Here is a 15668-nt window from a genome sequence, read left to right on the forward strand (position 1 = left end):
AGAGAGACAGTGGCCAGGACTGGACTTTGGACCACAATCTGCTCTCTCCCTGGCAACCTCCTCTCTTTCTTCCTTTACCTTCCCTGCCTTTTCTTACTCCTCCTCTTCTCCCCACCCCCTTTTCTCATCTGATCCCTTCCTTTCTCAAGTGTTTGTGTTGAGCCTTCTTTTACCTTCTTTCTATCAGATTTGTGGTTGAATTAAACTCATACCATTTGCTTTGTGGTTTGTTGGACTGTGGTGTTGGCTTGATGTGCCCTTTGTGGGAGGTGGCTGGCCATGAACCACAGCCAGGCAAGAGATGGATGGCGTTCTTTTGGGTGCAGATGAAGGGCTGATTGACGCTGGGCCGTGGCCAAGGAAAGCACCTGGCAGTGGGACAGGTGTGCTCCAGCCCTTTGTCCCAACTGCACAGTAGGGTACCTGACTCAGGGGCTGCTTTCCAGGAGGGACCCAGGGCAGTTTCATCCATGTGGCATCTCTTTCAGCTGCACCTAGACCACTTGGGCTCTGGTGATCTGTGGGGGGTCACACAGCTGAAGGAGCAGCAGACTTGGCTTTATTTAACCACTTTACTCACATGCAAGTTGGATGGACAGGAAACTTGAACAACACAGATCTCCATGCTGTCCCTGCAGCAGGAGATCAACTCTGGGAGCCTCAGTTAGGCAGAGAGACAGGGGGTTGGGGGTGGAGGCTACAGAATGAGGAGTAATGAGGCCAGAGGGCATGGAGTGGGGGGGGGTCTCAGGAGAGAACTGAGGAGTAAGGCCTGGGCCAGGGTCACAGGTAGGTAGGTCTTTCCAGATGTGTGAAGGAGTGTTGTGTGCTGAGGAGGAGGAGGTTCAGAAGGACAGGACCCCAAGATGGAGGGGAGTCAGCAGTTTGCCCTACTCTGCTTCCTGCCTGGGGATCCACACTGTCTGGACAGCCTGGTGTACACTTCTGGTGGCTACTGAGGTCCTGCCCTCAGGGGCTGGACAGAGCTCATGAGAGGCTCGACCCACCAGGCTCCGCATTCCTCAGAGCAAGAACAAGCTGCACAGAATGGCCCAGAGCAGGTCAGACATGGTGTGGCTCTGGGGAGGACAGGAACGGCAGGCTGGAGGGACACCCCAAGGGCACTGGCATCACCCAGCAGGCATGGAGCCCAAAATGTTCAGTGTTTCCCCTCCACCACACACAACATAGAGTGCCGGTGCCCCTCAACCTGTGCTGTGCTAGGTCCTAGGGAGAGGAGAAACTAAAGGGTCCCTGGCTGGGAGGAGTTCAAAACTGAAGGAGCTTGAAGCAGAGATCCCCAACTCTAGAGAGGTGTGCTGACCGCAGACTACAGGGATCAGGGCACTGTGGAAGAACAGCTAGGGATGGTCTTCCCGGTTTGTTCACTGCAGGTTCATGGGCACACGGCACCCACAGCAGCAGCTCTCAGTTCTGGCTACCTCTTTACAAGGAAGAGGGAGGCATGATGCCTCAGGGAAGCCCAGGGGGTGCTGAAGGTGCTTTGGATGGAGGGAAAGGCCTCGTTCCACTGGCGCCCCCACACTTGCTCCCTGCTCCTTCTGTAAAGTCCCTTGTTCCTCGGCTACTACACCACACACCTCCAAGACCTGCAAACTCACACTGAACTACTTCTCAGCCTGGTTTAAAGAGCCCAACCTGCACTACCAGCCTCCCCAACTCTGGCCTGGGGGTTCCCCTAGGAACTTTGGGCTCATTCTTAAATCTAGACCATTGCTCATAGACCCTCCACCCCTGAGGCAGCCTCCCCTTCCCCCATGTGCCCCTCCCTCAAGGCCATATTGTTTCTCCTTGTGCTAGTCCCACCCCTCTGCAGGGCAGGGTCCTCCTCCTTTTCTAGCTCCTCTGCTTCCTAAACTGGGCTTTCTGTCCAGTAGATTCCCAGTACTAGGTGCAGTAGCATCACAGTGAGTGCTCCAGGAAGACCTTCAGAGCTGGTGCTCTCCCCAGAAGCATCACAGGCAGATGGCGCTGGCCCCAGAGGGCACTCTAGAGGCAGCTGCAGTTAACGGTGGTCATTGCTGGCTGGTAGGACTGCCTTGGAGCCAACATAAGGGACATGACATCAGATCATTCCAGCCAGGAATGGAGGCAGAAGGAGCCCCAGGGTTCCCAGGAAGCGGACAATGATAAAGAGCCGGAGGAAGATCCTGTCGATGACCATGGCAACACACTTCCAGTCTTCTCTCACCTTCAGGAGAAATCGGCTCACAGTGACAGAGGCCAGGCCTCAAGAAGTGTTCCTCTCATGCTTAGACCCTGTAGGGACAACCACAACTGCCCCCTGAGACCTAATGGGGAAGCTAAAACTGGCACAGGTGCAGAGATGGGGTGGAGGGAGAAACAGAGCTGGCCCAAGCCCCATACCACCCTCTCCTGTGTCCCACCTATCTTACCGTCCACACTGCCGGGGCTCAGCAGGTTCCAGGCAAAGGGACTAGAGGGACACAGAGAGGTGCTGGAACCATCTAAGGAGATGGACTCCCAGTGGCTGCAGTGATTTCAGTGCAGAGAAGGTAGTGGGTGGGGTAGGTGTGACTCAGGGCAGGTTAGGGGGTGGGTGGGCTTTGTGCAGCTTGGACTCCCAGCCCATGCCAGGGATGGATGCCTAGCTGCTCCCAAATTAACGATTAATTTTCTCATTCACTCATCAAGGCTATCCAGTGATCCTTTCCAGCCTTTCACCCTTCCCTAAGTTGATAAGAGAATGCTGATGCTGAGCGCTAGATAAGGCAGAGGCTGCAGAGAGGCCCAGCCTCGTACAACCAAGAATCTGCAGGGTTTGTGGTTGACTCATGAGCTTCACAGAGGGCCTCATGAGCAAAGAGGAGAGGGGACCATCTAGCATAAAAGAGGAAGGCCACTGCCAGAGGTGGCTAGGCCACCAGGCTCTCCTAATGCCCCCCTCCACCTTCCGTCACTGCCAACTCCTGTAGGTAGTGGCATAAGCATGGCACTGCAGAGTCCACATCTAAGCATGCCCTTCTCTGCTCGCTGTCTCCCAGTTAGGATGAGCAGGGACATTCTTGACCTACTGCCATCAAGTGTCCCAAGAGCCAGCTAAATGTTCTCTCACAATTGATTCCAGACTCTTTGGAGCCATGAATGAGTGAGGCCAGCCCTCAGGGAGGGGACCAGCTTGGTCTAGCTACCACCTTGATGTGGGAGGGTTCCCTGGTAAGCTGGTAGGGTCACCCAGGGGAGGCCCTCACCCAGATCTCACTCAGGAAGAGTCGGCATCCTCAGACCGAAGGTGGTCGGAAATATAGTTCACACCTTCCAGGGTTTTCTGTATGCAAGGCGACAGCAAGGCGACAGCAAGGCGACAGCAAGATCTCAGGCTCCCCAGAGGGAGCCTCGGCTCTGGGCCCTGAGGCCTGTGGGTGCAGGCGTCTGTGGCCATAGTTGATACCCATGGAGGGGGCTGGGAGGCCTTCACACACCCATCTGTCTTTTTCCTCCTCCTCCTCTGCCTCCTCTCTCTCCTCTGCATTCATGTTGGTCTCCAACCAATAACAAGATGGGCCGAGTTTCAGGCCTGGGGAGTCGTGTGGCTCCAAAGGAGGCTGGTTCATTGGCAGCCACCCGGGCACACGTCCCAGCAGGGCCACCAGCACCCAGCGGGGCATGCTGTGGGTGCTGGAGGAGCGGTGGTGCACGTTGAGCACGAAGACGGTGATGACGATGGAGAGGGTGACCAAGATCATGGTGAAGAGCAGGTACTCTCCGATGAGCGGGATGACCAGCGAGAAGGATGGGATGATCTCAGTGATGAGCAGCAGGAAGATGGTCAGCGAGAGCAGCACAGAGATGGACAGCGTGACCTTCTCGCCGCAGTCGGAGGGCAGGTAGAAGACCAGCACGGTGATGCAGGAGATGAGCAAGCATGGGATGATGAGGTTGATGGTGTAGAAGAGCGGCAGCCGGCGGATGACAAAGGCATAGGTGACGTCAGGGTAGATCTCGGCGCAGCAGTCATACTTCTTGCTGTTGTAGGTCCCGTGGCATTGATGATGGCCCACTCGCCACTCTCCCAGTAGTCCTTCAGGTCCACTGTCTGCTCCATCAGTTCCAGGTCGATCTTGGCCTTGTCATAGGTCCAGGAGCCAGACTTCATCTTACAATTCTGCTGATGGAAGGGGAAGAAGGTGACGTCGATGCTGCAAGAGCTCTTGTAAATGGGGGGGGGCACCCAGTGCACAGTGCCCATGGAGAAGAGGTGCACTTTGGTCATGTGGGTCACCGCAAACTCCCCATCTGCACTGCAGAGAGAAGACCAGCTGGGGGCTCTGCACACCCACCTGACCCACCTAGACTGCTGCAGAGAGCAACCTGAACAAGGCAGTTCTCAGCTGGCCAAGTGTCCCATCTTTAGCAAGGGTATAAAATTTCCCCAGAAGATGAATATACTTGAGTTTTCTTTTCATATAACATCAATGCAAGAAGTAGATTTGGACCCCTGTGTAAATGGGGACCTTCATGGAGAGGATTGGAACTTTAGATGGGGTGGGGCCTTCACTCCCTCATCCATGCCCTGTACCCCTTCCCCAGCTGGTGGTGCAGGCCGGGCTCTTCCATGGCAATGAGATGCTGTGCAAGACGATGTCCAGCTTGGAGGTGAGCATGTGCTCAGAGCCCATGTGGAAGCAGCATCTGGAGTTTGACATCCACATCTGTGACCTGCCGCGCATGGCCCGGCTCTGCTTTGCACTCTATGCCGTGACGGAGAAGGCCAAGAAGGCGCACTCTAGCAAGAAAAATCCCAAGAAGGTGGTGGGTTGTGCTGATTGGGAGAGGCCCAGGCCTCAGACACCCAGTGAAACCCCTTACTGGGGCCTCTTGCCATCCTGCTCCCACAGGCAGGCACCCTGAGAACAGGTTCCTGGGAGAGCCTGCGGACCCCAGTCTCTCTGCCTGCCCTAGTCTGGCTCCTTAGTCTGGCCTCCTGTGCTGCCTGAGTAACAGCTCATGAGTTGCCTGACTTGAAATATCTAGCCCAGACCTGTGGTCCTTAGGGGTCCTGGAGGCAGCTACCTTGGTGGAAGGACAGTGTTCTCAGGGGGACAGAAATGATGAGTGAGTGGCTGCCTGGGAAGAGTGTGGCTGGGCCCCAAGTCACTAGACCCAGGATGTGACTTGCCCCTTGACCTGGGCCACCTATGGGACTGGTGGGCTTACTCAAGTGTCTCTAGATGCTGGGTGTGAAGATGCAGTCAGCCAGGAAGGGATCTTGCTGGCTTAATTACTGAAACTCTGATAGGAAAGCGGTAGCGGATCCTTCCCCTCCTCCTGGGTCTAACTTGGAGACCTTCCATGCAGTCTGGATCTTCTCTCCTGGTTGGCCTGGAGACTGGTTCCATTCTCATATGAACAACAACAGGCTCGCTCTGATCTGTAGTATCCTTCTCCAGGACTTCCCAATCGCCTGGGCCAATCTCATGTTGTTTGACTACAAGGACCAGCTCAAGACTGGAGAGCTCTGCCTCTACATGTGGCCCTCTGTCCCAGGTGGACCCAGGCCCAGCAGGGAGAGGCTCTTGGAGGGTAAGGCATCCAGAACTGGTTCCCCTACAACTACATCTCTCCCTGCCTTCAGATGAGAAAGGAGACCTGCTGAACCCCATGGGTACCGTGCATAGCAATCCCAACACAGAGTGTGCTGTCACCCTGGTCATCTACCTGCCCGAGGTGGCCCCTCACCCTGTGTACTACCCTGCCCTGGAGAAGGTCAGTGAGGTCCTTCTTGGAAGCTGAGCGCTAACCAGGAGCTTTCCTGGAGCTCCTCAGACGGGGTCCCTGGCCACCCCAGGCTTTGCCCATTGCTGGGGGCTGGGTCATCATGCTGATTTGAGGCATTCCAGTAGCTATGTGGCCCACCAGGGGATGTTGGTGATGTCTGATGACATTTTGCTGTCACAGCCAATGGGAGAGGTACTACTGGCTTGAGGCAGGCTGAGCCTGGAGATGCTACTGAAGGGCTCCCACCAGCAATAGTGGTTGGCAGTAGTGCTGAGGTGCAGACGCCCTGCCTAGAGCCCTGCCAGTGCTGGCCCAGGCCTGGGGAGCTCACAGCAGGTACACTTGTTGCAGATTCTAGAGCTGGGACGTCACGGGGAGCATGGGCCTACCACCAAGGAGGAGGTGAGCTGGGTGCTGGTGGGGCATGGAGCTGGGCTGGAGGCCTCAGTCTGCCTGTGCCCCTTAGAAGCTGCAGCTGCAGGGAATCCTGGAGCAGCGGGGGTCGGGAGAGCTGTATGAGCATGAGAAGGACCTAGTGTGGAAGATGCGGCATGAAGTGCAGGAGCACTTCCCAGAGGCTCTGGCCCACCTGCTGCTCGTGACCAAGTGAAACAAGCACGAGGATGTGGCCCAGGTGGGTGGAGAGGGGCACCAGGGGCACAGCTGGAGTAGAGAGATAGCAGTGGGCCCCCCACCACCTGACTGCAAAGCGTCCTCCAGATGCTCTACCTGCTGTGCTCCTGGCCCAAGCTTCCTGTCCTGAATGCCCTGGAGCTGCTGGACTTCAGCTTCCTTGACTGCCACGTGGGCTCCTTTGCCATCAGGTCCTTGCAGAAACTGACGTGAGTCCCAGCTGGGCACTGAGGCCCACAGGCTGCCAGCTCCTCACTAAGACATCTTGCCCTGGCAACCTGGAAGTGGGTGCTGGGTGGAGATGAGCCTAGGCTGGCCTCACCCTCTTTCCAGTCACCTGCCAGCTGGAGACCTCTGTCCTGAGTTTCAGAACCCCAGACTCAACCAGCCTTCCTCCCCTACAGAGACGACGAGCTTCTCCAGTGCTTGCTGCAGCTGGTGCAGGTCCTCAAGTACAAGTCCTACCTGGACTGCGAACTGACCCAATTCTTGTTGGACCGGGCTCTGGCCAACCGAAAGATTGGCCACTTCCTATTCTGGCATCTTCGGTAGCTGGATGCACCCCTGCTGATTCCTTGGGAACCTAGAAAAGCCATGGGGGATGAGGGTCTCCTGGTCTGCTGACCTCATGTTTACTGGGCTGGGGAGGGGCTATGTGCCACTCCTGGCCATTCTCAGCCCCATCTTCTCCCTCCAGCTCTGAGATGCATGTGCCGTCCATGGCCTTGCGTTTTGGCCTCATCATGGAGGCCTATTTCAGGGGCAGCACCCACCACATGAAGGTGCTGATGAAGCAGGTGAGCCTCAGAGTGCCTGTGCCTGAGGCAGGCTCCCCTTCCAGGCCCCTTCACAGTCATACTCCTGGTTCTGGCTCAGGCTCATGTGCACTGCTGCTACTCCATTCTGCCCACCAGGCAGAAGCACTGAGCAAGCTGAAGGCCCTGAGCGACTTTGTGAAGGTGAGCTCCCAGAAGACCACCAAGCCCCAAACTAAGGAGCTGATGCACTTCTACATGCGCCAGGATACTTATCTAGAAGCCCTTTCACACTTGCTGTCCCCATTGGACCCCAGCACGATGCTGGCAGACGTCTGGTGAGCCCCAGGCCTAGCCCCACCTGGAGCCAGGCCCTAAGCCCCCTCCCCAGCCCTAAGCCCCCAACCGCCCAGGCCAACACGGCCCTCTACCTGCAGTGTGGAAAGGTGCACCTTCATGGACTCCAAGATGAAACCCCTGTGGATCATGTACAGCAGTGAGGAGGCAGGCAGTGGTGACAGCGTTGGCATCATCTTTAAGAACGGGGATGGTGAGCCAGGCTGGGCAGGGGACATGGAGAGGCCTTGGCCTTCTCACCTAGGCCCATACTGTTCTGTGGTAGGGCCCCAGGGGGTTCCCTGAGAAGACAGAGCTACTCTGAGCCTTGCATGGGTGTATAACCCACTAGAAACTCCTGCCCTTCCAGACCTCCACCAGGACATGCTGACTCTGCAGATGATCCAGCTCATGGACGCCCTGTGGAAGCAGGAGGGCCTGGACCTAAGGTGGGGCCTCTATCCATCACCTGTTTGTTTGGGTCTGTAACAGGCCTCAGAGCCTGTTCCTGGAGGAGTTCCTGGTCTAAACTGACACCTCCCTGTTGGATGTGAGAGCGGCTGTTCTTACAAGAGGGGTAGGGGAGCTGGAGGGGTTTGGGTAAGGCCATTCCTGGTGCTCAGCTCCTATTTCCTGGCTTCCTACCCCTTGGGGAGCAGTGCCACCTTCTTCCAAGCCCGCTGACTCATTCTCTTCAGAGCAAACATGAGCCCAGCCAAGGTGTGCTCTGCAACTTGGGTGCCAGTTCTGTGTCTCTGAGGCACCTTCCCCAGAGCCCCACACCCCGTCTGGCATCCTCAGGAACTTGAGCAGTGTTCCCTGTGGTTTTGTTGGGTGCCTCAATTTCCAGGGGGTTCCAGTAGCCCCAGAGAATGTCCTTAACCATAGTGTCTGCCTGTGCCTCTTCTCATGTGCTAGGATGACCCCCTATGGCTGCCTTCCCACTGGTGACTGCATGGGCCTCATTGAGGTGGTGCAGCACTCGGACACCATTGCCAACATCCAGCTGAACCAGAGCAACCTGGCTGCCATGGCTGCCTTCAACAAGGATGCCCTGCTCAACTGGCTCAAGTCCAAGAACCCTAGGTAGGCTTTCTTATTCCTGGGAGAGGCTCCATAGAGTGAAAGGTGAGGGAAGGCCTGTGACAGTTTCCATGGCTGCTTGGCTCAGCTGAGCACTGGCCCACATCTGATTTTGGGTAGGACTGTTCCTGGGTGTCCATTTTTCATGGCTGTGTTATGCTACTCAACTCTTTGGGCGTTAAAACCACCACTGTGTTTAGTCACAAATATGTAGCTTGAGTGGGTTCTGCTGTGGTTTGAAATAGCTGGTGCTATGGCTAGCATCTGTGATATTGCCTGAGCCCAGAGCTTCTACCAAGGGCCCAGTCACACACCTAGGGACTTGGCTGTCAGTTGTGCCTCTTTATGCAGCCTCTCTTCATCTAATACATAGACCTTGGCTTCTCTGAATGGTATTGTGTGGAAGAAGGGGGCAATTTCAAGCTGGGCATGGTGACCTATGCTCCAGAATAATGTCCTCCTTGTTGATTAACACAAGGCCAGATTCAAGAGGATGGAAAATATAAGGAGCCCTGGTTTTCAATCTTCCCGACCCAGAGAAGCCCTGGATCGAGCCATTGAGGATTTCACCCTCTCTTGTGCTGGCTACTGTGTGGCTACATATGTGCTGGGCATCGGTGACCAGCACAGTGACAACATCATGATCCGTGAGAATGGTCAGGTAAGGGGCACTGTGTTCAGCTGCCCAGTGAGCTTGTCTTACATCCCTGGCCCAGTGGCCTCTCTGACCTACCCACACCTCCCAGAAGAGTGCCCCAAGTCCTGCTGACTTCCTCTAACTGGAACCTCTCTTTGTGAAGCCTATTCTCCCTGCCCTTCCCTCCCCTCAGCTATTTCACATTGACTTTGGCCACATTCTGGGGAATTTCAAGACCAAGTTTGGAATCAACCGTGAGCGAGTCCCATTCATCCTCACCCATGACTTTGTCCACGTGATTCAGCAGGGCAATACTAGTAATAATGAGAAATTTGAAAGGTGAGGGTGCCCAGGGCCCCAGTGAGGGGACAGTGTCCAGCCAGGGGCAGGGATGGGGACATAGCCCTCAGGCTAACTCCTGCCTCCACCCTGGGGGTGCTGCCTTCTCTGCAGGTGCACCCCAATCCAAGAGTACCCTGTTGGGCAGTGCAAACAGGAGGTCCATGGGAGGTGTAGGAGCAGGTCCAGGCCAGGGGCAGACACTCAGGGGCAGGTGCTGGCTGGATGCAGAACCCCTGCTTGTTTGGGGCTGGGGATGGCAGGGAGGACCCAGGGATTTATCTATTTCCTCCACCTCTGCAGGTTTCGAGGCTACTGTGAACAGGCGTACAGCATTCTGCGGCGCCATGGGCTCCTCTTCCTCCAACTCTTTGCTCTGATGCAGGCAGCAGGCCTGCCTGAGCTAAGCTCCTCCAAAGACATCCACTATTTGAAGGTATGCCAGCACAGGACCACACCAGACTGGAGGCCAGGGTCTACCACAAACTTCACAAGGCCTGCCTGAATGTCTATAGCTGTGGAGGAGCCTGCCTTCCCTATGTATAGTATAAAAAATGAGCTTGGCAGAGCTCATCCTGGTCAGAGTGCATCTTGCCCGAACAGCTCAGGGACCTAGGAGATTCACCTCTCAGATGGCGGCCCTCATGCCATCCCAGGCCCAGCAGTGCAGTATGGTGGGAAGTGGCCAGAATATTGCACTCCCTGGGCCTATTCTGGCCCAGTTGCAGGTGAACTGTGATCTTGTTTGGTCATACCATGTGTCCTCAGTGTCTTTCATGCATGAGATAAAGTCTCTTGTAGGTTTGCAAGACACTTCGCATTCCTGTCTTTTCAGTTAGTGAGAGGCAGAGTGGGAGGGGGTGTATTCCCTAAAGCTTCTCCTGCCCTTCTCTCAGCTAAGGTGAGGCCGCCTGACCCTCTGCTTGCAGTTCTTTTAGGAAGGAATTTCAACAACCCAAGGTGGCAGGAGTACAGGGAGGCAGAAGGGTTTGAGATGCAGCAGGGTCAGGATCCCTGAATATTGATGCAGTTGTGATGATTCTGTCCCAGGACACCCTGGCGCTGGGGAAGACGGAGGAGGAGGGGCTGAAGCACTTCAGGGTGAAGTTCAATGAAGCCCTGAGGGAGAGCTGGAAGACCAAACTGAACTGGCTGGCACACAACCTGACCAAAGACAACCGGCAATAGTGGCCATCTCTGAGCTGCCACAGGCTGACAAACCTGTCTGAGGACAGCTACCCTTGGTTGTCCTAGATGGGGCCTACACCTGAACTACACCTCATGGGAAAGAACAACACAATTACATTTTGTTTACACTAGTTATTTAGACACACAGGAAATGTTTCAAGATGATGGGGAAATGTGATGGACATTATTATCCAAAGTAGATGTACAAAGACACAAATTTGTGAAAATATACTTTGTATAAAACAAGAGATAGGAAAAATTGTGTTTTATTTGTGTAATAAGAATTATAATATATTCCACTGTCATACATGTATAAAAAAACTATAATAAAGAACCAAACAGCCAGGGCTGGGGTTGTAAGCTCAGTACTAGAGTGCTTGCCTCGCACGTGTGAAGCGCTGGTTTTAATCTTCAGCACCACATAAAAATAAATTAAAATAAAGGTATTTTTCCATCTACAAGTAAAAAATAACAAAAAGAACCAAATACCATAAATGCAAATGCTTTCTAATGCAGAGGACAGGTGCTGCACTGAGTCCAAGCACTGTGAGTTGGGCACCTTGAGGTTGTACCTTGCTCTTGTCTTAGGATGGGCATTCCAGGTCTTCCAGCTGGTGGATCTTGCCCAGCAAAGACTCACTTCCTCTTGGGGAAGCCTTATTCCCAGGCTTTCCACCTAGCAGTTACTTGGCCTCCTGTCCACTTAGGACACCTCAATCCCCAGATCACCTTCTGCCACCTGTGTGGCCCACCCTGCGTGTTCTCCATTGACCAAGTCCTGGGAAGCTCCCAAAGAAGCCAGGGCACCCCATAGCCACAGGGATGCTTGCTCTTCACTGCTAAAGTGACTCTCAGGTAGAGGATGCCCTCACCTCTTTCACCTTCAGGTAAGAAAATAATACCACTCTATTTACTGAACCTCTACAGCTGCAGAGGAGCCTGCCTCCCCTATGTGTAGTATAAAAATGAGCTTGGCAGAGCTCCTGGTGAAAGGTCAGAGAGGGTCTGTGTGGTGATGTGTGAATAGGCTGCCTGCTCTGGAAGGTTTAAGGGAGGGATGGGGCTTGATGTCCCCCCAGGGCTCACCTTTGAGGAACCATCTGGGAATAATCTTGGGCCACGTGAGGCAGGGTCTTTCTCTCTGAGGGCACTTACTCTGAGATGGTCCAAGTTTAGCCTCAGTAATCCCAAAGGGCTACACAAGAGAAACTGTCCCTACTGCAGGACCATGTGACTCTTTCAGCTTTCTGAAGCCCACTGTAGTGAAGCATCTAGGACTTGGGCTTTTAGAAACCCACAGTGGGATGGGGCCAGAGCCCAGTCATAGAGCATGTGCTGAGTATGCATGAGGCCCTGGGTTTGATCTCTAGCAGTGTAAACAAAAAAATAAGAAGAAGCTCCTGATAATCCTGATGCACAGTTAGTTCATTCAGGACCTTCTGGGCTCACTGCTGATCTCTCAGGTGTCTCCCAAGACTCAGCAGAGCCAGCAGACTCTGGCCCTTAGCACGAGAGGTGCACAGCTTAAAAGGAATGCCAGATGTCAGCTCTCTGCATTTTCAATAGCTGTTGTGCCACCAGAGCACCTGTATCATCTGCAGTAGCCAGAGATGTCACTTTTGTTCCCAAATAAATGCTGAATTTAATCAGGCCACCTGCCTCCTTTACAGTATGGAAAAACCACACACATGTTTATGTATTATGCTTCAAGGCATGGGCTACAGACCTTGCACAACCTCAGCGATTTCTGGGTGTATGGTCTGTTGCCCAGTGAGTACAGCTTCTATTTGTTTTCAATTATTTCATGTTGCAAGTTAAATATCACTGATGTATGTTGAGTCTGCAGTCTTTTGTCACAAGACAGAAAGGCAAGTGGAAAGAAATTAAAGCCTTTCTATGGTCTTATGTTCTTGGCTCAAAAAGAAATCAAGGGGGGCTGGGAATGTGGCTCAGGCGGTAGCGCGCTCGTCTGGCATGCATGCGGCCCAGGTTTGATCCTCAGCACCACATACCAACAAAAATGTTGTGTCCACTGAGAACTAAGAAATAAATATTAAAAATTCTCTCTCTCTCTCTCTCTCTCTCTCTCTCTCTCTCTCTCTCTCTCCTCTCTCACTCTCTCTTTAAAAAAAAGAAATCAAGGGAAAACAAAGTTTAAAAAAGGCAGTAAACAGGTATCACTCCAGCTGGAGTTAGAAACAGAACTTTACTGTAGTCTACACACTTTCCCACCTAGCATCAATGCATGCATTTGGGCAGGAACACCAAGGCACTACAGACTATATAAAGACATCCCTCTCTTTTAGCTTCTACCACTGTCTAGAAGGCATCACACAGACTGCATGTGGATGGGCAGCCACACAACAGCACAGCCATCCTTAAGACTGGCAGTGAGGACACAGGGGCAGTGTGCAGGCTGACCCCCAGGTTTACAGTCTAGCATCTGACATGTACATGAAGAGCAAAGTTCTTTGTGGCTCTATCCCCAACTCCTTTCTCTCCTTGACCTTCCCATGGATCAGAGCAGCAGGACTCCTGGCTACTGGAGTGAGGATCTGACCCCAATGTAGGGTCATTCTGCAGGAGCAACCCACAGGGGTTGGGGTGGGGTAGATGCATACTGTTTTGGAACATTGTAGCACTCTGCCTTCCTCCATTGTGAGTGCAGATCCCTCAGGAAACCACTGCGATCTCCCAAACCAAGTGGTCAACTGATCTGCACCACAGCTTTCAGTTTCAATGAACCAGCAGGAAAATGTACATTTATGAAGCCTCAGTACAGGAACACAAAGCCTGGGTGACAGAAAAGGAAGCTTCTGGTCCTGAGAGGAGTGCACGAGAAGCCAGGGACCCCACAGCTCCCATCCCAAACATGACGCTAGAAGTGTGCAGAACCCCAAAGATGAAGACCCATTTCCAGTCTTCAAACACAAACCACTACTCTGTTCCCAAACAGCACACCAAATCTACATAGCCTTATGCCTAGACCAGAGTGAATAGGCCTCTCCTCCTAGTTTCCCTAGGGAGAGGGAACAGAAGCAGTCACTGCATTTGGCATCCTAGTCCTGAGTACACTAGCACAAAGGACACAGAATTACAATGTATTTACAAAGCATTAAAAAGTCAGTTGATCATCTACATATTAACCCCCTTCTACCACTTGTAAAAGCACTAGTTTGGAAAAAAAATAAAGACCTTCAAAAAGAAAAAGAAAAAACGATTACCAATTTTTACTCTTTGTCAGCTAGTCTAGTCACTGCAACTTTTCTGGAGGTGCAAGAGGTGGGCAACTCACTGGATGGCAAGAGCCTGGAGTGCTGAAGCCCCTAAGCTGGCAGGACATGGCAGGGAGGTAGAGTCAGCTCCTGGCTTTTGGGAAAAAGAGATCCAGCAGGGGTGGGCAGGTGGTGGGATCCTACAGTCCCACACACTGGGAATGGAAGGATAATCAGCAATGGGGGTCGTCAGACCTGCTGGCTGAAGAGATTTTTTACATGGAGTACACGCTGGCTGGGAGACAGGTAGCATTCTGAGGTGGGGATGCAAGAGTCCAGATTGCACTCAGTAGCTGAGTGTGGAGCTTTCCCACTTCAGCTGCTGATGCTGATTGGAGTTCTGGCTCTCCCCAGGGCCACCCTCCTTCTCCTCACAGCTCTCCCGCTGGTCGATAATGATGTCTTCCTCCTCCTCCTCTCCAGCCTCACACTGCTCTTCCTCCTCCTCCTCCTCACCACTGTGCTAGTACTGATAGGTCTGCGAGTCCAGCTCATGGTCAAGTCCACCTTCCAGGAGCAGCAGCAGAAGGGAGCTGTCCCCCAGTGAGGGAGACTCTCCAGGGACAGGGGCCTAGGCCTCCCTGGAAGTGGCCTCTCCATGGAGTCCAGGCATGCAGAGAGCTCCTGGATGGGGATGCTCAGTTCCCTCCTTGGAGCACTGTCTCTGCATAGAGTGGGAGGAGCACCAGCCTGAAGCCAGCTCATCTCTGCACTTAACACTTACTGGGTTGTAAGAACTTCAGTAAGGCCTCACTGGGCCTCAGATTACCCCCCTGGATTTGAGGATCGTAGCTCACCAAGGTGTGTGATCATAAGGTGGAGGCACATGGACATGGAGGAGCCTGGCCTACAGTGCTCTGAAGCCTGGGGCCTTTTCTGCTCCTACCTCCTTTTGGAGTTCATGGTGATGGTCAAGGCAGAATCATCGCCATCCACCTCATTCTCCTTCCACGTGTCCTGGTCCCATGAGGTTCACTGATGTGCAGCCCAGATCTGAAACACCCCCAGGATGATCATAAACACCATGAAGTAGATGCAAACAACAATCACCATGGTGACAGGATTCAGGATGACTGTCAAGGGAGAAAAAAGGACAAACAGGGCTGCAGAGAGGTCACCCAGATTGAGGCTTCCCACCTGTCATTGGCTATCCTAGGTTGGCACACTCCTCCTGACCCTCAGAGACTAGAAAGCGTCAGGAACAGCTTTGCATGGTCACAAATTGCTCAGTCACTGTGGCTGTGGGCAGGCAATCATTTCCGTGTGTGTGATGAGGAGTGGGAATGGTGCTGCTGTGCTCCCAGCCAGGTGGGACAGGGATATCTGCCTAAGCTCTGTGTGATGCTTAATGTTTGCACCTAGGTGCCTCCCAAGTCCTTCTTGTAAATGATTGAGGGCTGAGCAGGTTGTAGCCTGACAGGTAAACAAAAAAGCAGTGCTTAGGGTGAACAAACTGTGGTTGGGCAGCCATGTGGCTGGCAAGTTCCACAGGATTGGCAGCATGGATCATGTTACCTGCAGTGGACAGGAAGAAAGGATCACTAGGGATGAGCATCCTGACTGTTTCCAAGAGGAGAAAAGGGGCATCAGCAGCTGTGAACAAGGCTAGTCTGAGTAGCCCCTGGGCCCTTGTAAGAAGTTAGAAACCACTGTAAATCTGAT

At 53.5% G+C, this 15668-nt stretch overlaps 1 protein-coding gene and 1 pseudogene across 1 annotated transcript; one reads left to right on the forward strand and one right to left on the reverse strand.

Annotated features, from left to right (window-relative positions):
• Positions 1-2086: 2086 nt before the first annotated feature.
• LOC144251117 (neuronal acetylcholine receptor subunit alpha-2-like) lies at positions 2087-4279 on the reverse strand (annotated as a pseudogene).
• Positions 4280-4488: 209 nt separating this feature from the next.
• On the forward strand, positions 4489-10731 carry LOC113189226 (phosphatidylinositol 4,5-bisphosphate 3-kinase catalytic subunit delta isoform). Its single transcript, XM_077794131.1, is given in 16 exon segments — positions 4489-4794; positions 5433-5529; positions 5618-5748; positions 6112-6162; positions 6227-6394; positions 6481-6602; positions 6798-6941; positions 7091-7190; positions 7308-7486; positions 7586-7698; positions 7855-7933; positions 8403-8570; positions 9105-9228; positions 9398-9543; positions 9847-9979; positions 10594-10731. Coding segments are annotated over 16 exon segments (2199 nt in total).
• Positions 10732-15668: the final 4937 nt, after the last annotated feature.

The sequence above is a fragment of the Urocitellus parryii genome, chromosome Y (assembly GCF_045843805.1).
Source record: "Urocitellus parryii isolate mUroPar1 chromosome Y, mUroPar1.hap1, whole genome shotgun sequence".
Lineage (NCBI taxonomy): Eukaryota > Metazoa > Chordata > Mammalia > Rodentia > Sciuridae > Urocitellus > Urocitellus parryii.